The sequence below is a fragment of the Galendromus occidentalis genome, unplaced genomic scaffold, assembly GCF_000255335.2.
Source record: "Galendromus occidentalis unplaced genomic scaffold, Mocc_1.1 scf7180000077438, whole genome shotgun sequence".
In the NCBI taxonomy this organism is placed as follows: Eukaryota; Metazoa; Arthropoda; class Arachnida; order Mesostigmata; family Phytoseiidae; genus Galendromus; species Galendromus occidentalis.
Genome location: NW_003805426.1, coordinates 484,630 through 510,936, shown reverse-complemented (window position 1 = coordinate 510,936; position 26,307 = coordinate 484,630). Strand labels below are relative to the sequence as shown.

Genomic DNA, 26,307 nt, shown 5'->3' with positions numbered 1-26,307 from the left:
TGAGGCGGAGTCAACGAGAGGAAAATTGATTGGAATGCGAAACGATAACCGGATAGGCTAGTTATGGAATTCCTAACGGAGCTCGTCGCCGCAGCCGACGACCGGGGTACGCAGTTGAATAATGGTTACGTTGGCCAGTTTGCTGATGATGGAAACGTATTCCGCGACGTCGCCGCTATCTCCATTCGAAGTGGATTTCTCTTGTTCTCGCGATAATAGGTTCGCTTGTTTCAAGTGTTCCGGCTCGATTCCGGAGGGTTTTCACATCACGCACCGATGGTGTCGGCAAAATGATGAACGTGACTACGGGAGGAAAAAAATGCTCGACAGATTTTCTGAGTCGGCAGGAGCGGTGATTCGGCGCCCATACATTCGTATAGTTATTCTCCGAATTCTTCCACGTTCATAGCGGTTCTCGCCGGTGACACGGAACTTCACGTGGAATCTAATGATTCTTCTGTCAGCACTGACTGAGTGGCTTTCTTTAAAATGTGTCAAAAAAGAACTGAGGCCATGCGTGAGTCGCAGTGGTTCATCACTGTAGACTTCATCGTCATCATCGCTCGCTATGATGATTGAAGTTTACTTTTTGTGAGAGCTTGCGGTCACGCCGGAGCTCTCATTCGATTCGAAAATTTTCTTTTCTTCCGTACGACTTCCTGGAATTTCGACTTCGAACACGCTAAGGAAGAATTTCCGCGGATTTTTCTCCGTCGGAGCATTGATTTCTTCTGAATATAGACCAAGCGAAAGGATAGCGAACACAAAAAGGAGAAAAAAAGACACAGCGGCGAGGAAGAAAGCTATCGGAGCATTGAGAGCCGGCAAAGGGAATTTCTGAGGCTTTTTGCTCATGATTGACACTTGTGAGCAAGGTTGCTGCGACCCGCGATTGGTCAAAGGACACAACCCGTCGCCGAATCTCGCCACGCGTACATAAAGAAATAATGCATGATCGACGTTGGCAAACTCATTGATCCATTGACAATGCCCCGATCGTCAGAAGAATGATAAAGTGGAGTAAACTGGAGGAAGAAGTTTTTCAAAAACGGGTTCAGCTTCCCTTTGAAGCGACATTCGTGCGACGGAACGCACAGGATGTCCTCGCGAGCGGATCGACGAGCCGCTCGCGCAAATCATTGAAAATGTGACTAGATCCAAAAAATGCTACGGAGACGATTGTGTAGCAGTCATCTCGCATCAATCAATCTCGGCCCGGGGGCCGACGCCGCTGAGCTTAGGTGGCTCCGGGCTCGAGTACTGTCAGGGTGTCGGGATCTCGCAACAACGTGACACCCGTATGGACAACAAGGAGTTCACTACGGTAGTGGTACTAATGATGAGGGACCCGCCCAGCAGTGGCTGGTGTGGGACGTCGTCAGCCTCGATATACGGATCAAGCGTCTGTTCGTCCGCTCGGCCGTTTATCCACCGGTGTGCGTGCGTGTGTTTGCGTGTCACCCAATACGAAACTGCTTGACTGACTGAGTGAGTGAGTGGGATTCGAATTGACGCCGCCAATCACAGCCGAAAAGTATCTCTCCGAGGTAGATCATGAGAATCGCTTCATTCTTTTCTCACTCGCTCCGATTCGGGGCGATTTCGCCGGGGACGCCGAGAGAAAAAAATTGGAGCGGGATTTCGGCGGAGTAAATTCGGCAAACAGACCGAGTGAACGAAGTTTTTCCTGAGAGCTCCATCGAGCCCGGATCCTTCATTCTCTTCGATTTCGTCGTCAAAAAGGGTGTTTGTGCAGCGAATTCGATGATGACTGCGTTCGGTTTATTTTTATTTTTTCGTTCAACGATCGATGTTAGCCCAAAGCTCCCGGAGACCTTCTCTGGTCGAAACGGGAAAGCCGAAAACGGACCAAATGTCTCGCTGACTGAGTCACATTGATCCGAATCTAGATCTATGTCAATTGTGGATGACTGTAGACAAGCCGAGAGGCAAACATCGCCGCCGCGAGACACTTCTCCATTCTAGCGAAGGCAGTGCGGCGACGACGGCGAGGCGACACCAACGTCGCCGCGGTCGGCCTTTGCGTCAGAAGATCCAATTCATCGGAAGAACTCGGCTGAGCCAGGGAGCAATGAGCGAGCTTCCTCTGTTCGGATATTCCGTTAATAGAATGGAGTCCCGGTCCCGATTGCGAGCCCGTCCCGATCGAAGATAAGAGCGGGTTTGTGTTCGATTCCCTCCATTGCGTCCCCGATTACGCCGGTGTCGAATTCTGGTAACTTTTCAAAAACCCAGGAAATCAGAATGAGAAGGAGTCTCGTACCCAAACTTACGGTTGGACGATCCGCCTGTTGAAACTTCCACTCAACAAATCTGTGAACATCGCTTCGTAATCTCGTTCTCTGCTTGATGGATTGGGACCGGCTGTATCTTCTGCTGCAGATGGTGTGGGTGGACGGACAATTACATTCTATTCTGATCGTATCATCTCGTTGTAATCTTCAGAATGATTCAGAAGTTCCTCTCCTTCTCAAGCTGCCTTTACAAAAACACTCCGTCTCTACGCGACTGTACGCCATGTTGTAGGCGTGTGTGATGGAATTCACGTTCTCGAGCTCCAGTCATCCTCTCGTTCGCAAACCCTCCTAATTTTTACTCCTCTGTCGAGAAACGCAAGGCGTAGGAACTCCGATTGGTCGAGGGGACGGTTCCGGAAGGTGTCTCGTTCACCCTAACGCTACGAATTCCTCCTGTTGGTCCGGCACATCAGTTGGAATCTTCCAATGGCCGCCTTGATTTTCGCTTTGATTCGATTCCGTTTTATTGAGAACGTTCTCCCATCCAAACTCGCAATCAGAGAAGAATTCTGGACCTTGCGCGGAAAGAAATGAATCGGGGTCGCCGGGCGCATTAGTGAACGGCGCTCCGAACGGATCGTAAGAGAATTCCGATTCACAAGTTTTCTAATCACGGAACCAACAAGGATCGGAAACGGAGTCATGGAATCAGCCCCGTAAATTCCCGTGATGATGTGGAAACATTAAGCGCCACTTCCCCTCGGCAATATCGGAGCGTTTAGGTTCGTCTGGGCCTGTCATGGCTCTCCGTTTCCTCCTGTGTTTGCACTGATGCCGATATTCATTGCCTATTTCTTGCGGTTTTTTGCGCCCCGAATTCTCGGCTCTCGAGCTCCATCCGCTCCGACATTTTCGATGCTCGTGTGTCCTGATTTATTTGCTGAGGATTAGCCGCCGGGAGTCGTGCGGCTCAGCGAGACGCACTCCTACTTATCGAGCGACGTTTCCGCCGCTGCCGATACACCGACGTCGACCTGTCGATGCTCGCGAAGATGATCCTGAGCGATAGCTGTGCTGGTGGGTCTCGTATTCCACGAGGGACTCAAACATAGTTCCCCCCTTTGTGTGCCGCTATAGCCTTTGTTGTGAGTCGTGCGTCGGGTTTTCGGGAACAAGAAGCGGAGGCATACTATCGGATTTTCTCCAACAGACTTCATTCCTTGTGACTCCGGTCGTCGTCAGCGTGGTCAGAGCAACCGCGAGGAACGAGCAGCACCACCGACGCTGGCCGCCCGGTCGGCTCTTTGGCCCGTAGCCTGGTAGCGGTTATTCTCCAAGGAGCTGACCACTTGTGCGATGCCTATTACGTTCGGTCAGCGGTATTGATTTTGAAGAGCGTCGAGACGAAATCGACTTCGTCTCCATCGTCTAGCACTCTCATTCTCTCTCGAAAGCCTCTTCTCCTTCCTCTTCGGCCCGGCTCAAGTACTGCTTGGTCAACGTGGACGCGTTTCTGCCGAAGATGCTGGTGTTGCCGTCGGCGGTGGTGGCTGGTCACCCTTTCTGCAGAGACCAGATTTGGGCCACGGGCGCATCTTCATCTTCTGTTTTGAGCCAGAAAAAAAATTATCATCTTTCCACGTTCTCGCACAGAGTTGGCCAGTCAGTCGCTTCGCCAAGACGAGTCCGTGCCGGTTGTGGCGACGGCAGTGAGGCTTTCCGTTACGTTCATAATTTCGATCTTCGCCTATCCAAACGTAAAATCGGATAATCTTCCGCTGGAAATCCCGGAGGAACAATAAAATATTCCGACTACACCGGGAGAAGACTATTCGGGTATATTCCCTTTGGAGCGAGAGGGAGAGATTTCCGAAAAAAAATAGTTCAAAACACTTCGGCTGCAGTGACAACAAATCAAGCTTGTGGTGAAGCTCCGACATTCCAGAGGAGTTCTGGCTCGCTTCTATCTCTCGCTCTGCGGGCTTTTCAGTGAGCCTCCAGCTTCATAGAAGGGAGCGAGCACGGATGAGAGCTAGGTGAAATCGAACACGACCAAATTTCTGTGCTGTAGTAGCGTCGGCCGGCTTATCCGGGGAGTTATCTTGACAACGCGGGAAATCAGGAGCGATTGCTGCCGTCGGTTTGGCCGTCAGTGAAAATCTGCCCAAACTGCTTTCTGTGCCACGTTCGTACATCGACGATGTCTTCGACCGGCGATGCGGCCATTGGCGGTGTCGACGATGCCGGTGTGGTTGCGGTGACACAGTTCCATTGACCTTCAGGTGACACCTTATTATATCTCTCGCTGTGGACTGCTGTACTCGCTGCCGCCGTCGTAGTCGATTGCAGTCAAAGGTCCAAGATAGGACAAACCTGATTTTCCTGTTTGCTCCATGTGTAACTTTTTCTCCACCTCCCATGCGTTCGATATCTCCGGGTCATCCACGGAACTACAAAATTTATCGGTTCAGGGAACGCGCTCGGCGACATCGGAGCTCTACCGACGGGTACTCGGAAAGTCGGAGCGGTCTGCACATCGCATGCACTTCTCTATCAAACGTGTCGGAACCGTATCGAGCGGGAGGTCTCCGGTTCAAATCCGACGACGAGCCACCCGCGGAAAGCTCCCGGATTCCCCTGGGCTTCCCCGTGTCTCGCTCGGGTTTCTGTCGGAACTTCCGCGGTCGTGAATCCCTCACCCCAATTGAGGTCTTCTCAGACCCCTCAGAGGAGATTCCTTGAGCATCCACCGGTGAAGTGCTGCGGTTCCTGACCCAGCGCTCGTTCGAAGCTTGGAGGCATCCCCTCCTCTGAATGATCGGCTGAGCGTCCCGACAACATTCTCGGGATAGTCGTCCACAACTCCTTCAGTGAATGAAACTCACCCCGGGATTTCTACAAGAGACTTTGATTTGACTTCGTCGATATTTTCCAATAGTCGGTCAATCAGGTCCGTTGGATGCTGCATCGATTTCGCGGAACAAACACTTCGGATTTCCAAGGACTCTGCACTTGATTCACGGGAGCAGAGAAATCGCTCGTCTCCATTGGAGAAATTCTGAGAGGTGTGGTTTTGGCAGACCCGTACCTGAGTTCGCTTCAAAAAATCGCCATCAGAACAATACCGCGGGAAGGGCCAACCGAACCCTCGAGATTCGATCCTTCGTCTTCTTGGCACGCGCTCGCCGTCATGCCCACTCACTCCGAATATCAACTATTGAATTTAATCGAAGAATCTAGCGAGAAACGCGAGACTTCTCATTCAGTTCGAACGTGAGTCATGTGCCGTTCTCTTCCTTTTCCCTCCCTCGAGACTTGTTCGAATGAGGATCGGAACCCTGTCTGACAAGCGTAAAGATTCCAGGATTTGTTTGAGCACGATGGGAGTGCCGCGACCCCTTCTTTCGGTTGATCGGTTGCTTGCTCGAACGGTGACAAACGTTTTGTGAGCGTGACAGGCTAAGGCCGTCCATAAGTCTGCTGTTTTAGGAATACGACCCTCACTTTCTAGTCAGTCAATCTAGAAACACTCAACCACGCGTTCTGTCTGACAGTGACTCTCTTATATGGAGAAATAGACGACCGGATGGTTGAAACTCCCCTCCCGATATACACAAACTCAAACTAGATAATCGACGACTTGAGCAATTCGAAAGCCAGACGTCACCAGAATGCGAGTGGTCGTAACACTGGAGGGTTTGGCGGGGCTCGATTCTTTTCTTCGTTCCGACTCTGAATGGATTCTGAGTTGCGTAAGTGTCCGTAAGTGAACGGATGACCGAGCGAACCAATTGAGAGCCCCTCCCAATCTTTTTTCTGAAGTCACTCTTTTTTCTGCCTGGCTGTGAAATGCGGGGAAAGTAGCTCTCGTTGCTCTTGGGGCAAGAGCTCCAGACGGGTATGAGCGAATATGAGCGACAATGAGCAAGGCCGAAGCCAGAGAACCGAGTAGGCAGGCCGCTTAGCCCGGCAGCCGCTCGCCCCATCAGGAAGAAAAAACCTGTCGCATGTCGCGTGTCTTCCTATCGAGAGCCGGGATCACAAAGTGTTTCTGGAGCGCGCGACAGGTCGTACCGCGACGATGACCGCGGATTTCGGCAAGAATTTCGGTGAGAGCTCGAGTGAATTTACCACCTGATCGATCCAGCAGCTTTCTAGCGAATCTCGCCGGAGGAAACCATCGGGAAAAGGAGCATCTCGCGGGCTGTCAGAGATAGTTTGATTGGAGCGCGTTCGATTAGGCAGATAAATCAGAGCCAGGGGGAATTGCGAGCCAGGCTGAGGCTCGCCGTTATCTCCTGTGAATGGAAGCGCCGAGGAATCCGAAAGGACAGGCTACTACATCTGTGTGGGCACTTCACCACTTGTTGTAGTCGACGTCGTATCGGCCTGAGCTGGGCTAGCCGTGTCGGCTGCGGGAGCAGCTTTTTCTCGCGCGTGTTTTGCGTGTTTGGTTTTTCTGACGATTTCTGGTAACTAGGCTAGGATGTCGGAGCGATTCTCCCACAACAAGTCGACGACGACGGCTCCCGCTCGCCGGGTAGTCGGTCGACTAGCGGGCTGGTCCGTCGGCGAGCGGGCAAGTGAGCGAGCGAGCCAGAAAGCTACTTGCAAGGCAGTCGAGGCTAGCATGGGAGAAACCCATGGGAGGATTCCTCCTCCACACGGCCGGCCGGCGGCAGAAAGACAACGTTGATAGAAACGGCAGAAGCTTTCCTAGCGAGGCTTCGGATATGTTGAAGCTGCCGATTGGACTGCATGGGCCAGTGGATCTCAGTGGCACACTTCCAGCAATTAACAAACGTCGACAATAATTCCCCCTCCTCCTCCCTACTCCCCTACGTCTTCGACGCTCGTCCATCCGCCAGTCATCCGGTCGGCAGGTCCGTTCAATCAGAAACTGACGGGACCTACCGATACGGCGGCCCTCGGCCGTCGCTAGACGTGAGTTTCGACGCGAGAGAAACGGAAGAAACGCCGAAAATACGGCCCGGAGCTTCGACCAGACTGAGATATCACTCTTAAGGATGGCATTTTTGAGTGGTGCCCAACGTTCTGCGAGGCTCTCGCGAAATACCACTTCTGGACATCCATTTTGTGTTCATTTGCAAAGCCATTTTCTGGATAACTGAAGATGTCCCCTTCACTGCAAGCGCTCAACATCATCACCACTGAATGAGGTGGTCGTCTTCTGGATGTCACATGGATTGAGCCAGAGCTACCTAGTCACTCAGTCGGTTGGTGGTTCGTTCGGACGGTCAGACAGACGGGCGCTCACTCGCTTAGCGAATGGAGATATAGAAGAGACAGAAAATACGTGGTCGCTTATCACCAGCGCCATTTAGGCGATAAAAGTTTGGCCCAGTGCGTTTTGAAAGGAAGGATCTTCCCCGCACCTAGATCAGAATCTAGATCGAGATCCGACACGAGGGTCACCAAGACCGCGGAGAGGCAAACGCGATCATCCGAAGCCGCCGAGCTTACCGGTCAAACAGAAAGACACACACCACCAGCGAGGGAATTTTCTCGATCATCGAACAGTGGCAGCAGTGGCGGCGGCGAGTTAACGGCTCGTAACAACAAACGAAATGTCTCTTCCCTCGCACAATGCGTGAGTTCGGCGATGATGGACAGCGGCATCTGCTCGCACGAGTGTGAAAATCAGGCAGAAGACGGCAATTCGCGAACCGCGAAAGCGCATCGGGGAAGAAAAGAAGCGGAATATCGGCGTGAATCGGAGTGGCAACGCCGCAGCACCGTGGAAGACTGACACGACAGGCCACGGTATGGGGAACAGACAGGAGGCAAAGGATTATCTTTTGCGTGATCGCTATCCCACCCAATGATCGGAAGCAGAGCCGCCAGTGTTGGAAAATCGGAACAAGAAAATTTGCTGAACTCGCGAAAATCCACTCCGCTCCGGAAAACGTCCACAGCTCAAGAAGAACGCTATCGTCTCGCTGCTGAACTCCGGGATCGGAATCAGTATCGAAACGGTCGACGGGGATAACTCGTCGGTTGAACATTCAGATTTATGTCTTGTTGGCACGTAGGGAAATACAGGAACCTTATCGGAGAATCGAAGAGCGTACGCCGCACCGCGACAAGTTCACGGCACTCCGCTGCGACACGAGGATTGGATCTCGGTGACCTTTGCTTTTCCAGTCGGAGTTATCTCCGGAGTGATTCATTAAAGAGATGTAGAACCGGATAATGCAAGAACGAGCGAATGAAAAATTCAGTTAAAACCAGGGAGGATGACCCTCCACCCTTTTGGGACACCGTCAGTCAACGACTATGAGAAGACAACTGTTGACAGCTACCGTAGAATTATTATTCTTTCGTGTAAAGCTCCAGGAGCGGGATATCGTCGCCTTCAGAGCGCTCTTACAAAAGTACCCCTATTTGTTTTTGGGTTTCTAATTCGGCTACTTGCTGCTTCTGCCACGGACGTCGAAAGCGGTAGCGGCGGCGGCGCAGCAGTGAAGTTTTCCCGACGAAACGAAACTCGGAGAAAATCGGTCGCCAAGTTCATCAACCCCGAGCAGGCGGGCACGATGCAGACGGAATTAATATGAGTAGAAATATTGACAGACGATTTATCAGGCGAACCAAGACGAAATTACCGAAAAAAAGACGAAAAAAAATATCCGCCAATATCCGTTGGCTAAAAGCGGAAAGACGAGCCGTCTTCAGTCTTCAAGGAGCTCCATGAGAATCTCCAGGAACCGAGCCACAACGTGCAGTCTGGATCATAGGACCTCGCGCAAAGAACTAGGCGAACGTGTGAGAGGGCCTTATCCGCAGCCGGAGGATATCTTTGAGAGCGAACTTTCACCTCTGATGCATTTCGATGGCTCCTATCGGGAGAGGCGTCGAACTTCGAACCGACATTGCTACGTATCATTCAATTTAATTCGCTCAGATTGGCCTCGTTTCCAATTCGGTCATGAGCTCAACGGCTCCGGAGAGTGAAAACCGATGCCTTAGAAAGGAGGGGCTTCTGGCAAACAGAGATCTAGGATAAGCGCATTGGGGGGATTCCGGGTTTCAATCCGAAGTTTCCCAACTCGGGACGATCTCATTTGCTTAGAAGAAAGAAAGCATGCTCGATTCATTGGTTCTAACAGTGTCTCTTCTCCTGATTTCAGGTCACTGCTCAATTCGACTGTCCACATGGTACGTTTTAAATTCCAGAATACATCCTCGAATAGAAAGAAATGCATGCAAATATATTCTTGAGGCACGCGTGGGTCGATATCGCATTGTGTCCGATTTAGCTTCATCAATTTGCAAATCGCTTCCACCATGGGATCCCAACGAGACTCGGGAGCCTTTTTCATTATTTGACTTCCATCCGCCGTCTTGTTCCCCAAACTCAGAATTAATGTGACTGCATTTTTGTGCCGAAAATTCGGGTGAGCTCTGGAATGGCTCCATTTTCTTCCGGGGCTTGTTTACTATGTCAGTCGCTCATATCCGTCTGGAACACCAATGCCCTTCCATTAATCCCCGGGATCCTCCCGACAGAAACTTTGAGAATTCTACCGGAAATCTCTCAAGAAGTTGGACTTGTCAATGTTCTCAGGACCGTGTCCTGGACGACGATCCAACTCGGGCCTGACACGTGGCGAGCTCACTAAGATGAAATTAGGGGTCGGGTTCGGACTCGGCTCAGCCATCAAGAGCCACAATTTCCTTGTGCTGGAAACTCCGCCTTCCTTGACCAGTGTGAGGAGCAGGAATGTGAATATGGCCGAGGCATAACCGCAGTAGGCTTCAAGCATCAGGAAAATATCATTGAGCAATTTGTTGGCCCGGACTCTTTCGTTCGTTGCATCTTCGTGCCGATTTCACCGTCGCTGCTCTCATTCTTGAATTCCCTTGGGGAATTCAGCAATGCTTCTCAGGAATATCGAGCCATTGAAATACTGTTCCCACAGTAAATATGTTTCAAATGCATTGAAAAATCGCAAGATTTTCCCATAGGGATGAAGATTCGCGTTGGAGGCGAGCGAGTGGAGTTTTGAATTTCGAACGGAGTTCGCGGCAGGGAAATTAGATCGCAACGATCTGGTCGGTTTTCGGCGGTAATCAGGAGAGCCTCGAGGGAGCTGATTTCAATCAAAGTGTCCGGTCTGTTCCCCACATACTTCCGGATAGCCTTTACGTCAACGTCGGATCCTGTGCGGGGACCTGTTTTTTCTCTCTACCGAGAGGACCGTTGTTGTTACACACGTTCTTGATAAGCGGTATTATAAGACCGCAAAGAACGACTTAATTCCGCCCTCGGTCGCGAGTTTCGGTTGAACAGAAGTGCGGAGAGAGTCGCCGTTCGATTGAGATCTCAAGTCGGAGAATCTCTGTATTGGTTTTTTGGAGGTCAGCGAAATAAGAGCTTCGGTCCGAGTCCGCACCGCGGGCCTCGGTCCGGCCACCACTGGCCCGCACTCTCGATCGCCGTGAAACCTTTGCCCTTCCGGAACTTGGAGCAGCAATCAAGGAGGGAAGCTCTTAGGGCTTTTATTGCCCATTCAGAGCGGAATACCTCTTGCTCCGAGATGCTCCGTTTTGCCCTCTTGCTTCTCGGGTCAATTTGATATCTAATTGAAATCGCACCTCCTTCGGCTCTTCACGTCCCACGTTTGGTTCCCTACGCGTCTTTGTATGGGACCTTCAGTCGACTTCTTCTTTCACTTCGCAGCGATTCGTCGAATGGGAACTTCGCAAACATTCCGGAATCCGCACAGTCGTTCGTTTTCCCTTCGCACTTCTCTCATCGATTGGAAGTCAGGGAAGCGGCAGAATGTGAATTAGCGGACACTGTTGATTTTCGAGCGCGTGTGTCGGAATGCGAGGCGGTGCTGATGTGTTGTACGTCGAGTCAAAGACGTTCCGGGCTTTGTTGTAGGTGCTGATGTTGTTTAAGAACAATAAGTACAGCAGCGGTCGCCGCCGCCGCTGCAGAAATAATGGTTCCGACGTTGATGGTCTGGTTCTGTTGAAGGCAAACCGGCAGGCTTAACGCCCCCACTGAACCCAAAGTGCGGTTATTCTCCGACATTTTGCGCGTTTTCTAATATCCGCAATGGACGGGATCGTTTAGACGGATGATGCCTCCTCGTATGTCGTCTTCCTGAGGTGAGCACGAAGTCTAATGGGGCGCGTAGATATGTTTCGGAAACGTTCATTCAAATGGTCGACTTAAACTCCAACGAGCGACCATCCATGTTCATTCCGAGCAACGTAGAAACATCCCATCCAGATCTTCCGACCGTAATAATACGCACCGTTTAGAGCTTTCTGAACGAGCCAAGTCGAAAATCGTCTCTGATATTAACGAGCGGACATGCGAGGCTCCTGAATCATCTGAATGATTGGGCTAAAAACAACGGCATTTTTGGGGTAAAAGGGGAGAAGCTGAAATACTACTCAAAAACTCGCATCGAGCACATTAGATGCGTTCTCGATGATGGACCGCTGCAGGCACCGCAAAAGGACATCTGCCATCTATGGACCACTGGAGCTTTTTACACATTTTTTTCTCCCCGTCAAGAAGAGATTCATGGAATGGTGGCTGGTAGCTCGCTAAGGAAGTGAAAGCGAAGTCAGATATCCCGTGTTTCCGAAGACCGCGACAAAAAAGTCTAAGTTCAGAAGTTGGGCTTTGCCCACACTTCTCTTCTCTTGGATTGCCGGAATGGGGGGTTCTAACCGCTAGTTCCTGCTACAAAATATCAGCGGTGACCTTCATTCGCCTCGATTGTGCAAGTCAAAGAGCTCGACCCGACTCCGTCGCAGTTTTTTTTCTCGCGAGTGTAAGACAATCTGCGCTTCCTTTCAACTCCTGGCCGTTCACGCTCTTTCGATATTTCAACATCTCTGGGGCACCTGATGTCCGAACCATGGGCGTCTCTTCGCCAGTGAACGAAGTGCACAGCCCGGTGTCACTACGTGATCGGCACGTCGACAATCAGTAGCGCTAATGTCAAAAGAGAACATCGAGCTCTGCAGGGAAGCGGTAAGGAAGAAGGAGAAGGTTCTGACATCAATATTTTCATTTTTCAACCTACTCTCAGGCACGCACTCTTTCCAAGCCAAGAGCGCCTGACCTCTCCTTGATCCTTCCGTCATTCCTCTGGGTTCGGATCCCGGCTCTCCCCAAATAGGCGGAATGCCTGTGGACGAGTGTTGACGCACGACAAGTGTTCGAGTTATCGGTGTCCTGTCCCCAAGTCGAGTTGTTGACAGTTGTTTTGGCACCGAGTTCTCCTTCGCCGCAGCCGTCGCCTAGCTAGGTCCGTCTTCCCCGCGGAAACGGTCTTGCTCTTGCGGGTACTGGCGGTGTCATCACTTGATGTGGCATTCCATCTGTTGAGAAACTCAGAAGAGAATGCTTCTTTGTGTCATTGGGATGCAGCCCGCTTGACGCTGCCGGCAGCACCGAGTCAGCCGAGGATCTTCCTCCCGGTGACATACCACAGCTTCTCTGGGGGACGATTCCTGCGGAGGATCCCAGAGTATTCCCGTCGCGAACCCCTCTGGGCTCGATCTCTGGACCAGAGCTCTCGTTCCGACCACCGGGAGCGAGTAGACCGGGCAGAACTGTCAGCTAAGGGACTAGGCCAAGGGTGTCTAATCCGTGGCCCTCGGGCCACATGTGGTCCGCGAGGTCTTCTTTTGTGGCCCGCCACTATCTCCCCACATACTCGAAGCCGACCATTTCGGATGAGTGCTCGGAAATCGAATGACATCGATGGCATGAATCGCTCCTGAAGACCGAACGAACGAATTTTCCCTCGATCACTGGAGGCTGGAAAAGCATTCTTCCATGGACGCTAGGCATATATTCTCCTTTCGTACGAAAGTGAGTTTTAAATATGGCCCGCGGGCACCTGCGGCGCTCGAACGTAACCCGCCAAAAATTTAAGTCTGACACCCCTGGACTTCGCGGGAGAAGAACGAGGGGAAACCCTTCCAAAACTTCGGTGCATCGGAAAAAAAATTCGGAGAGTATCAATGGGTTGCAACCTGATTATTCCGCTGGGCAATCTGCGATAGGGACTAGAATCGGTACGTTGATAAGTCGGTCATAAGCAGTCCATCGGCGACACTGTTTCATCCTCCCCCCGCGCCCTTGTCTGGAATCGAGTCTCCTGGCGGATGGAGCGACTCTCCTGTATACGATGCCTCAATCCCTTCTATCACCATCGGAAGCCGGAAAAGTGGGCTCGAAACGCGAAATCTGCGTGATATACTGCGAACGGATAGTGATTCGTCACGTTCTACACCTCGTCGCAGAACCCAACGAGGGTGGATTTACGGGCCGCATCGCCGGATACTTTGCTGCGCTTTCTTTATCACTTCCTGCCATGATCTAGGGATTAGATTCTTGAATGGCATTCATTATTACTTCTGATTTTTTTAATCGTACGTCCTACGTTCATGCGGGACATCCTCATTCCCCAGCTCGAATTATTTCCGTTCAGAAATCGATTCTAAACGGACGTCCTTTCATTTTTCCAGGTTGGACTCGAGACAGCGTATATTGTTTCAAGTTTTTTAGTAACAAACACTCGTGGCGACGAGCCGAGGAGGTTTGTCGTCGGTATGGAAGTCAACTTGCGCTCGTCCTCAACTACCACCAGAATAACTTCACGAGGGCTCTGGCCACCGAAGGCTTGAAAGACCAGCCCCAGAATGCCTACTGGCTCGGTCTGAAATCAGTCAAGGATCTCGCTACAAACACATTGGAGTCGTCTTCAGGATACTTCATCCCGAAGTACGTTGGTCACTGGTCTCTGGATCAGCCGCAACCGGAGAAGGGTCAATGCGTTCATGCTCAGGTTGGAGAACGGACGCAAGAATGGGGCCTGACCTCCTGCGAGACCATGTTGCCCTTCGTATGTCAAGTTCCCGCCTGCCCAACCGGTAAGTTCCAAACATCCTCTGTCTTCTTCAGTGAAGGTCTCGAATCTTCCTCGTGGATCGTCCCCTTCGGTTCGTGATGACTTCTGAATGGATAAGACCGCTGCCGCGAAGATGCTCCACCCGAACTGTGGAGAATCAGTTATTTTTTCGATGAAGCTGTGTATTCGAAAATCTCAATAATTGCGCTGCTCCACATTCTGCTTTTGATTTCAACACTTGACACAGATTCGGCTAGAAGCCGGAAACTTTCGGCGGAGAAGATAAATCGCAGACTTAATCTACAGATATCTGAAATTCTCATTCTGATCAATTACGATGTGAGAAATCAACCAACCCTGTGGACGAGAAAATGTGGGACTGAAAGAGGCGACAAACGGAAGAAGATCGAAGAGCGGAATATGAATGAGGATCTCGCCAATTGAATTCGTTGAGGCGTGCTATCACACTGCGGCTGACCGAGAATACTGAATACTGACCGATTCGGTGGAATCGTTTTGGGATCTCCTGCGGTTCTTCGTTTCCCTCTGGGTCTACCTGTGATTTTTAACCTCGCTACGACATACGAATCAAAGACAACCCGTCCCTTCACGGTGGAATTCGTTCTATAGAGCGTCCTCCGACAGCAAGGAACCAGTGCGCCGAGCTCGAATGACCTTGTCCGCACCCCGCATCGATCTCAGATACTTCCTTAGGTCGAGCCTTTCATACTGACGAGTCGAACGATGATTCGGTCTCCATTTCGAAATTCAATCATCGATCCGAGACTCAAAAAAATGAGTCATCGGAAGTTCGGACCGATCCGGGCCGATTTCTTCCGCTACGATCACTGTTCTTAGATCAAAGGAATCGGTGCCCTACCCGGTGAGCAAGCATCGTTCTACCATCGCTAAACGATCCACTCCGATGGTAATGAGCCTCGGAGTGATCCACACCAGCCCTAGATGTGTATGCGATCAGGCCTTTCGAAAACATTTGCTAGCATCGTGTTTCGGCCAATAGAAGCCTCGATTGTCGTCCGAAGTATGATTCCTGAACAACCACCGCAGCAACGGCACGGAACACGTCGGTAGGCGAAATCTCAATCAGGATTCGCATAACGCGCGGGGCGCACGTCAGGGGGCTATCGGCGAGTGGCTCTCACCGAGTAGATTCGGGTTAATGTCTGAGACACTTTGGTTTGTGAGCGAGATGAGGAGCAGGATAAAATATAGTCATCAACGTCATCACCCCATGTTTGCCGAAGGAACTGAAACACTCGCTGCGAGTTATTCGTGGTTCTGTGTGCACGCATAATGACCATGTAGTAAACGCTACCCATCGCCGTAGCCGCCGCGGGAGGAGCAGGAACGGAGTGACTGAATGAACAAATCTGTTTGAGCGTCTGAATTTCGCAGAAAAAAACTACGGAAAGGAAAACGGTAGTTCCTCGAATTTCGGCTCCATTACCACCGGCACTTGTGGCAACGTGCGCCAACGTCCCTTTTCACCTGCTATCAGCACCGCCGCGCCGCCGCCGCCACATGCAGCAATGACGAGAGTTTTGGAATTTTCTTGCGGAGCCGCCGGCGCTCCATCTGCCGGTATCTTCCGTTCCGGAAATTCTATTTTCCCAGCAGCAAAAGTGAACAGTGCGTCTCTTAACAGTTGTGCCCTTAAAAGCGCCGCCGCTGCCGTCGACAAAACGATGCAGAATCGCTGCTCGCTTGATTCTTCTCTGGCTTTATTAACTTGAAGAGACGTGGCTAGCTGGACAGAGCGGCGGTGGCGTCGTCATCGGAGGCAAACAGGCTTGTCGCTAGGCAGCAAAACAGACCGAGGCACCAGCCAGTCGATTAGTTGTTTGGTGCGATAGACCTCTGACCCTAGACCTCTCCGTAAAGAAGAAGAAGCTGCTGCAGAAGAAGAACGCACAACTCTTCCTGTCCATATGAAGCCCACCCGCTCGAACGCCCGCCCGCCCGTTCAGCTGCCATTGACGGACTGAGGGAGTGAGTGACGGTCTGGTTGACTGGCTGGCTGAATGCCTACTTCACTGCGTCTTTTCCGCCAATCTGCCCGCCCGAGTTCCGTCTGTCGATTAAGTGTCGTCCGAGTGCATCGGTTTCCATAGATATGTTCAATCGATCCTCAATGAAATAATCGGAGTCGTTCGCCGACGCTCCAAGCCGGCTCGTAATTTGTTTCTGGCGCATAAGTGCGTCTTAATGCACTATTCGCTTCTGAGCGTTGCGCCGATTTGCATATTTGTCCCCATGCTGATTTTTGCGATTTCCTCGGTCTTATGAGGGGAGCTATCGGCTTCCGGCAGGTATCCCTGGGTCATCCATTCGATCGGTGCATCCGTGTCGGAAAACTTGGAATCGTCCTTTCGGCGTATCAAGGAGCTTCTTGGAATCGTGGAATTGGTAATGCCTGAGCTGCGTTCCTCAGATCATCGAGTTCCTTCAAAAACTCGGCGGGCGAGCTCATGAGCTGACTGTATCTCTCCGAATCTCGAACAGTTTTGCAAATCGGAATTTCAGTAAATTATGCCCGTCTAGTCCGTATTCCGTTCAGAACTCGTTTTGTCCAGGTCTGAGGAACGCGATTCTCATTCTTCATGGAGAGAAAGGCTAGAACGCTAAGGACGACACCTTCGGGGAAAACGAAGGCATCAGAAAAAGGCGTTTTTCTTAAAAGAGCTCATTACCTGCAGCTCAGTCAGAACAGTAGTCGCTTGACATCACCGTCCTTACGGATCCACAAAAGAAAAACCGCATTTGAACCTCTTGGAACCGAGTCGACCTTCGAGAAGTCAGAAGTGTGCGAAAATGATGAGTTCGTTTTCTGAAGCAAGGTTGACTCCCTGGCTATTTGGCACTTAGGCGCTCGCCCAGACTCCAGAAATCAGAATTCGAGTGCTCTAATTATTCGTTTGGGGGAGCAGAACCAATCAGAAGCAATGGGGAAGAGAATCCGAGAAACAAATATCAAGGGATCCATCTTCTTTTTTTCAGGAACCTTTCTGTGTGCCAGCGGGAAATGTCTCAACAAAAAGTGGCAATGCGATGGAGTGGACGACTGCGGAGACGGCTCCGACGAAATGGATTGCCCTCGTAAGTATCCTATTGTATGTTCATAAGTGTTCTCCTGTCCCATTCCTCAATGGATTATTCAACTTGAATCGCGATAATAACTTGCCTGAATGACGATAGGTTCCGGCTTCGCTGCTAGAAGCCGTCCGTATGCTAGGTCTTCGTCCCAGAATGTTCTTGGTGCGACCGACCCAATCTCAGCCGGCTCCTTGCGGTTGCCGCATTTACTATATCTTTGCCATGTATGCGCCAGCACGAGATGAAGAATTCGGGGCTTGCTGGAGAGAAACGCGGATGATCCGTTCGCTGCGGAATTCCGCAACTCATAGGGATATCAACCGATAGGAGGAGTTTCTGTCGCTCCTCCAGCGTAGAAGTGGTAATACGCCTCTCTTCGTTTGTCCGCGCGACCATCAATTTATTAGTTACGACCGCGGCGGAACGAACAGTTTTCTGATGATATTATCTAGCCCGAAATTCCGCTCTGACCCTCCTCTTTTTGAGGCATTTTAAAAGCAACGACAACGGACGGAAGTCTAGAAAGTAGCTCGTCCATTTCGGCCAGACGCTTGCGCGGAAGGGAAGAACACAGAATGAGAATAACTGAGCAGAATAATTCAGTTTCAAAGATCAATGATCGTAAAAAGATCGTTTAATTACGTGCTAGCGGTGTTCCTGCCGGTGATTTCATTTCCATCGCGCCTGAGCAGGGGGATCTTCCGAGAATTAACCCGCCCATCAAAATTCCGAAAGGTTCCGCTGACCGGTACTTGGTTGAGATTAAAAAATCTGTATTGGCTTATCTGGACAATCATCTTCATAGCTTCTCATTCGGAAGAATCAAGCCATTTGCGATCCCATTCTCATATGCGCTCACCTCCTCACCATCGAGCGGATTTGAAGCGCATGACCGGGGACCGAAATCGGAAAACGTGAAATTTTTAATTCCGACGAACGAAGCATCGTCCGTCCGCCCGACGCATTGACCGCTCGGACGGACGGAACATGCAAAGCGTGCGCGAGTTTTCCTCTTCTTGGAGGAGCAGACGATGCCGACGAAGAGAAGGCTCGATACTGTGTCAGAACGAGACACAAAGCCCCTGGCGAACGACTCCAGACAATGGCGATGCTTATCTTCGACGAAATCAACGTCTTCCCCCTCAGGGTCGCGGCCGTCATCTCCTGAATCGTATATGACTTATTCCGTATCGCGAATACTCATTGCTATGTCTTTCATGCAGTCTCCCTGCCGCTGTTCGATAGACGACCTGAGACGGTCGTCCAGAACGCCTTCTCTAGCTCAATTTTTCGGTCTATTGAAACTACCCTTGTTTCCGCCGCTCTTCCAGCGACTTGGATTTCCAGCTTCGGAAGCGGTACTGGAAAAAGAGCGCGACGAACACTCCTGATCCCTTGGATTTGGCTTGGAGCCAGAATTCAAAAGTTTTCGGTCGACGACCGAGCGTTGCCCTCCGAAAGCATTTATCCGTTGGCGTATCGCAAACTCTCTCCGCGTCAAGGAACGTGTCGCTCCGGTCGCTCAGAGCCGCTGAATCATCTTCGGGATCGCGGACAAATGGCGCGGAAGGATTGGAGATCCTCAACAAACCGAAGAAATGGACTCCTGTTGCGGCGAACGACTTGGACAGAGAGCGGGATAGAGTGAACTTAAGGGGGAAGTCGACAGGGGACGAGACAGTGAACAGACAGATGAGGGGTTTTTGTGACACAATAAGGCCATTTTCACTATTGAAGCACTCGGCTATAATTGTTATACAACGAGCGAGCTGGTCAGAACCGGCCGACCAACTGAATGGACAGACGAGTCACTGACAAATAGCCCGGTGGGCAACCTTGACGAAAGTTGTTCAGGAGTCACAGCAGGCCGCTCATTGTGAAGACGACAGCTCTCATTCGGTTCGTTCTGCGTCGTTAGCATGTCGCGACTCGTAGCTCGCAACTCCCGCTCCGAGGTACCGGACGTGACCAGGGCCAACCTATTTTTGTCGCTTATTGATATTTTCCTCTGTGGGCCGAGTAAACTCCGGGATCTATCGAGGCATATTTAGGATCTCGATCAGAGACATGCGAGACCAGCGGGAAAAGTTCGATGAGCGAGCTCTTCGGTGACCGATTCCGGGAGACGGCGCCGAGAAACGTCGCCTGACGGTCTTCCCGAGAAGAATTCCTCGTTTTTCTCCACAAATGGTGACAGCTTACGATGTCGTCAAGTAGTGTTTCGTAACAAGGGAGCTTTGTTCCCTGCCGTCCGCGGGAGAGTTTGTGGAAAAAGGGGATCCAACAGTGGGAAGACGCAATTTTCATGGAGACGAGGGGATCTGAAAAATGTGTTCGATCGGTTCTGTCAGATACCGTGGACATTAGGCAAGCGGCGAGGGATAGACGAGCGAGGACCGTTGTCCGAGCCTTTTCGCATCAATCACCCCAGTGGTTTGTGATTTGCTGGCCTTGGTGATCCTTCAAATCTCTCTCTTGGGGACGATGACGACGCCAGGATCTCCCTCGGCAAGAACGTGCGCGCAGTCGCCCCTAAGGAGCACGATACGACTGGATGTTCATTTTTCTCGTTCGTTGGACACCAGGCCCGAGCTCTGAGAGCGACGCGGCGTACGTCATTTCAACATTTTTTCGCGGGTCTTGTTTTCTTCATTCGCATCAGGACACCCATGTAGTGTCAGCAATTTATAGGAAGAAATTGTGGACACTGTGTCAGATTCTCGGACTTTATAGGAGCTTATGGGAACCTTGGGACAGAATGAATCCTCTAAGCTCGGCCCTCGCGAAATTTGCGAATCGCGGAACGATTTTCGTGGGCCCGAATGCTCTAGAAAGATTCACGACGGCGCGCGGCCTTGCGATTCGCGATCAGATACGTGAAAGTAAGACGAGGATATGAGGGCTAGGATCATCGCGGCTGTCATCCATGCGAACTATAATGCTCCTTATGAGCTCTTCCCTACAGCCCGTCCCCGAGCTCCCCTCGCATTAGATCGTTGTCGATTCCTCGTCTTCGTGGGATGTATTGCTACGGATGAAACGTACCGAAACGAGGGACAAGGGCGTCAAGTGAAATTTTTATCCATTCCGACAACGGTAATATTTTCCATCACATTTACCACGATGATTCCCTCGCAATTCCCCGGCAGGAGCAGCAGTAGACCCAACAGGGGTTCGTTTGGCTCGATTTTATGACGTGCTCGTTTCGAACGTTCGTGAAAATAGTGAAAAAAATCGGTTGTCGATTGAAGAATTTTCCAATTCAGCAAATCGCGCGAACCTTCCTCATTCTTGGCGAAAGTTCCTTATGGCTCGAGCAGCATTACCCGAAGAAAGTGTTTCTGGTTTCCCGAGAATTACATCGTCGGCGCAGTACAAGCGAATCCGTTACGCGGACAGGAACCCAAGTCAAGCAAAGAGCTGAACGTCTCTGCCCTGGACATTGTGAACCGAAACTGAACCGATTTTTCCCCATTTTTCCAGGACTCTGCCATCACTACTTGAAGAGTTCCGGCGATTCGATCCAGTCTCCGAACTACCCTCAGAGATACGACTCGAACCTCGATTGCAAATGGACTCTGGAGGGGCCACTGGGAACGGGCATCGTCTTGCAGTTTTCGGATTTCGAGACCGAGGCGAACTTCGACGCTGTCCAGGTGCTGTCTGGAGGTCGCACCGAAAAATCCAGCGTTTCACTGGCGCAGCTTTCCGGCAAGCAGAACATCTCTTCGAAGAGCTACATCACCGGAAGCAACCTGATGATCGTGAAATTCAAATCGGACGCGGCAGCCGAGAAGAAAGGATTCCGAGCAAGCTGGAAAACTGAGCCTGTGAAATGCGGAGGGGAGCTCTTCGCTCACTCATCCGCTCAAGTCCTGAATTCTCCAGGATACCCGAACGCTTACCCCGGTGGGATCGAGTGTCTGTGGGTCATCACGGCGCCGCACAACAAACTCGTTTCGTTGGAGATCGTCGATCTGGATCTGGAAGTGACAGACTCGATTCTCCTCCGAGACGGAGCAACTCCCAGCGACACGCTGTTGGCGAGACTGGGCGGAAAGACCTCGGAAAACCCCAAGTTCATCCTCTCAACACAGAACCGCGTCTACATCTATTTCAAAACTGACACGGCTCACGCTTCGAGCAAGGGCTTCTCGATCCGATTCCGCGCCGGTTGTCAAGTGGACATGATCGCTGACCAGGGCATCATAAACTCGCCGGCCTTTGGAGTGGGCAAATACCCTTCGAATCAGAACTGCGCCTACCGAATCACCCGACCCGGTGGGGGCCCGATCTCTTTGAAATTCGACAAGTTCCTCGTAGCCAGCGACGACCACATCCAGGTTTACGACGGTCAGAACGCCAAATCTGTCAAGCTCCATGCTGGACAAGGTTACTCAGGAGCCGCGAGGCCCACCCACACTCTGACGGCAACGTCAGGCTCTCTTTACGTCGTGTTCCAATCGAACTCGCTGAATACCGCTGCCGGGTGGCAAGCGAGCTTCTCTTCTGATTGTCCGCTGATGACCGTCGGAGAACGAGCTCTGGCCTCAAGCCGTGACACGACGTTCGGCGCCGAGGTTACCTACACGTGCCCTAGTGGAATGGAATTCAGCACCGGACGCAAGAAGATTGTCGCCGAGTGTTTGCCGGGTGGCAAATGGTCGGTCGCCCATATACCCTCCTGCCAAGAGATTTACTGCGGACCTGTTCCTCAAATCAGTAGCGGATTCGCCGTGGCCGCCACGAACGTAACATTCCGAGGACAGGCGACATACCAATGCTACGCCGGCTTCACTTTTCCCGGCGGGCTTCAGCAACAAGCGGTCAGGTAAGAAGTGGGTCAGCATTTTTCTTCTACGATTGCGCGTCGGCTTGGCTCCCTTGGTAAGCGCGGCATCTTTTTCTCGACGAACCGTCATTAACTTTTGGTAGAAAACTCACTCACTGACTGTCGGTCGCTCGAACCGACCGAGGGGAGGACGGTCGGCCGGCCGGACGGACGACCTGACTCACTGACTGACTGGCTGCCGGCCGACAAGCGTTTCGGAGAAACGACAGCTCTTTTTCAGCTGATCGACGAATCGTCGTCAGACACGCCGACCGTCACAAGAATCCACGCAGACATCAAACGGTAGAATCATGATCGAGGCTCCATTTCACTGATTGTGAGAAGCGAACGGAATAGTTTAATGCTGCGCACGAAATAGTTTGGTGATCAGACGATGCTAACTGACGGATTTCGGGAACAACAAGGAAGCCGGGTCAGAAGACGACTCGAAAGCTAGAAGAACGGGGGAAAGACGCTTTCCAGCCAACAATGCCTCGAATTGAATAGTTTGACATGCTGTCTCTATTTTCCAATCCCCTGATCGATCATAGGAGGGACGATCGCGGCAAAAGTACGGAGAAGCTCCGGAATCGTTATTCAAAATTAGAAAAAAACATCTCAATCTTTCCAGATGTAATGAATACGGAAATTGGGATAATCTCCCAGTCTGCATGGCGTCGTCGTGTCCTCCGCTACCAGAAGTCCCTAACGCAGTCGCCAAATTCCTCAACGGAGCCGGAAGAAACTACGGAACCGTCGTCCGGTTCGACTGCGAGCCTGGATTCAGACGATCAGGTAAAAGCGGATGAATCGTATCGAGGATAATAAACTTGAAAAAAATTCACAAAAGATAGAGGGAGAAAAACAAAAGAAAGGGGAGGTTCATTCAGCCCCCGAGCGAACGGGCAACAATCCTCGGTTCACCGGCGACCGTACGGTGCGGCATCGTCGAATTTCCCTCGTGCCAAACGACTTGTGAAGTGCTATTCCAGACGAGCTGGCCAGGCGGTCCGTCACGCTGAATCATTCTCGATACAAAACTCGATGGCGCAAAAAAAAAGGAAATGATTCTATTATCCAAGCTACCGTTATTTTATGTTCTTTTTTCCTCATACGTGTCTTTTCCAGGCTATCCGGTTGTGGTATGCAAGAGCAACGGACTCTGGAGCGCCAACCCACCCAGTTGTCAGAAAGCTCAATGCCATAAGGTGCCTAAAATCGAGAACGGAATCGTCGTGATGGAGAAACGGGAATACCTCTTCGGTGACAAAGTTAAGGTTCAGTGCAACAAAGGCTACAAGCTGGAAGGTCAATCCACGATCACCTGCGGTTCGAACAAAACATTTGAAGACGTTCCTACCTGCGTCGACATAAACGAGTGCAGCTCCCCCACCGCTTGCGACTCGGCTTCGACAATGTGTATCAACACTCCAGGAAGCTTCTTCTGCAAATGTAAGCAAAGAAAACTTCAGCATCTTATCTACTTACTTAGAAAAAATGAGTCCAGACAAAGCCTCGCAAACTCGTTTTTTATTTTTTTATAGTGAATCGGTCAGACCTTGCTCGGCGACTTGAGTAGCTGCCAGCTCTGATTTCAGTATTAATGAGAGCAATGCAGGAAATGAAAGAGATTTCAATTTTTTTGTATCATGGGGAAACGCCCAGAGTGCCCCGCTTCCAGTGCGCGATCCCTGATACGACTTGTGACGTTCACTCTTCGTATCGTTCGGGGATTCGAGCACTCGGGAGGACAGAAGCATTTTTCCGATCGTCGAATCGTGTTTTAGAGAAGAGAAAGGCTTCTTGTCGAGAAAGAGCCTGATATCGCTCAATGAAAGGCCGGTGGAGGCGAATGGTGAAATATGAAAAGAAAGTCAAGCGTTTTGATAGGTACCGACCGGAATCGACGTAGGCTCTGAACGTGATTGTTGATGCGATCACTTTCACGCACATTTTCTTGATGGGAAGAATCGGACGCATTGGAAGATGCTATTCGTTTTCTGAATAACGCTGCATCATAATTCGGGACTCCAAGGAAACGGGACCGCAGACCGGAGAAAAAAGCATGATCGCTGTGGGCTTCAACACTGAGTTGGCGTGTCCGCGCGGTCTCTCTTCCTCCTTCTGCCGTTTGTTCTGTTGCCTGGTTGAGCTGATTTCTTCGGACGTGTCTGATCTTCCTCGGATTCTGGCTCCCGGCGCCTGTCCATTTTTTTTATGAAATTTCCTCTGTTTTCATCGATTTGTCTCCTTCTGGTTCCATTTTCAGTGAGCAGGCGATCGGCGGAGAACTGATTAGGGCGGCTTCGAACTCGGGAATTTGAATTTTTCTCTTTTTGAATACCGCGTATAAAAAATGAACGCGAAAGTGGATCGTGAAACGACAACTCATCGCACAATGAGTGCGCCATCTGCCGCTATCCGGAAAGGAGCGATGCGTCGTTTTGTAAAAACATTGAGTTGTTGTGTCGACGTTTAACCAGAAACGCAGGAGCATGGTCATCAAACTATCCGGACGTGCTCGTGAGCATCGAGGGCGATTGCGATCGGTGTCTGCGATGCTCCTGTCCGCCGCTATGCACCGATCGATAAGCATCCCTCATGAACATATACTGGAGAGGAGGATCCGTGTCGACGTCGCCTTATAGAGCGGCATAAAACGACCGAAAAAGAATTGTTAGTCATGATGATATTGATAAAGCGGTATCGAGAGCGCCAGCCAAACGATGACAGGCATCGATGATTTGCGGCGTGCAGAATTCCTGCAAGTGGTAGCGTTTTCCTCGAGGGCTGCGGCCGCGCGGCGGCATCGCCGGTGGTAATGTTGGAGCAATGGGGGGAAAGCAGAGAAAAATGCCGGAGCGAACTTGACTAGCTGGCTGGCAGATTCGCTCTTTCGCTCGCTCCTACTAGTAGTGGTGCTCGTTGCCGATGCTGCCGCTGCTGCTCCAGAAGTGCCATCGAGCATCTGGGTCATTCTGACAGGGCCGTCTTTGCCGTGCCGGCGCGGCCGCTCGTGGCGGTGCCGTCTCCAGGGCACCGGTCGGGAGAAAAAAACGACGAACGAGATCGACGACGAAGACGTCGGAGAAAAGGGGAAGCTCAATCAGTCGGGCGAGATAATTTCTGCCCGACCAAAACGATCTGATACAGAATGAGACCACTCGGTGGGTTCTGAATTTGAAGCATCATCGACACAATCATTGATTGCAAAACATTCTATTATTTCTCTTTTCACCTTGTTCTATTCACATTCAGCTCCCTCAGGCCACCGCTGACTTAGACATTCGAGACTCTTCGTATAATTCTTTCCTAATTGATCGTAGATCTGAGCTGGCCGTTCACCTCTCAGCGACGGTCATGACTCATGAGTATTCAAAGATGCCGATAGGAAGTCCTAACGGATGTGTAAAAATTAACATCTTGAGACAGCTTCCGACACCGGAAACTCTCAATACCGTGGAAGCCGTCAGGTTGCGCTGCAGTTCAAACGAGAAGCTAACATCCGCAATCCATTCATTTTCCCCCAGGCAAAAAGGGCTTCGAGCGAAACGTCGACTGCAGGCCCGTCGGCGATCTTGGGCTCGCCAACGGCGCTATCCCAGACCATGGCATCACGGTTTCGAGTTCTGAGACCGGTTACCCGAAAGAAAAGCTCCGACTGGACGGCGAAGGAGGTTGGTGCGGATCGGTTCCCAGAGCCGGAGAAAACTTCGTGCAGATCGATCTCGCAGCTCCTACCGTTATCCGTGGTCTGCGAACGCAACCGGTCATCCGTCAGGACGGTGGACAGGCGTTCCCGATCAGCGTGAGGATCCAGTACACCGATGAAGTGATCGACGTGTTCAGAGATTATACCGACGCGTTGGGTCGGCCAATGGAATTTTCTCTGACTCCCAATGGCGGATCTGGTCTGGCCGTCGTCCATCTGCCTCTGCCGATCGAGGCCCGATTTGTGCGAGTGCTCGTCATGGAGTACGTCGGAGCACCATGCATGCGGCTCGAAGTCATGGGCTGTTCCCGTCAGGACTGTATCGACGTCAATGAGTGTCTCCAGAAGAACGGTGAGTCGTCATTCCGACGTTCTGCACGGCCAATGGGCAAATATGAATCCCCGGCCGGGAGGGGGCGAACCAGACTCGGAAGTCGCGACTCGAAACCCACCACAGGAGCTGAATTCGTGGCACGAGTCATT

At 51.3% G+C, this 26,307-nt stretch overlaps 1 protein-coding gene across 1 annotated transcript in view; it reads left to right on the top strand.

The window, feature by feature from the left end:
- The window catches only part of uif (sushi, von Willebrand factor type A, EGF and pentraxin domain-containing protein uif), a 43,296-nt gene that overhangs the window by 6,441 nt on the left and 10,548 nt on the right, over positions 1–26,307 (top strand). Inside the window, exons 2-8 of the mRNA XM_029111392.1 lie at positions 9,410–9,437; positions 13,785–14,189; positions 17,186–17,284; positions 20,765–22,112; positions 22,744–22,907; positions 23,241–23,564; positions 25,643–26,176. Coding sequence (XP_028967225.1) covers positions 9,410–9,437; positions 13,785–14,189; positions 17,186–17,284; positions 20,765–22,112; positions 22,744–22,907; positions 23,241–23,564; positions 25,643–26,176 — 2,902 coding nt within the window. The remainder of the gene's footprint in view (positions 1–9,409; positions 9,438–13,784; positions 14,190–17,185; positions 17,285–20,764; positions 22,113–22,743; positions 22,908–23,240; positions 23,565–25,642; positions 26,177–26,307) is intronic.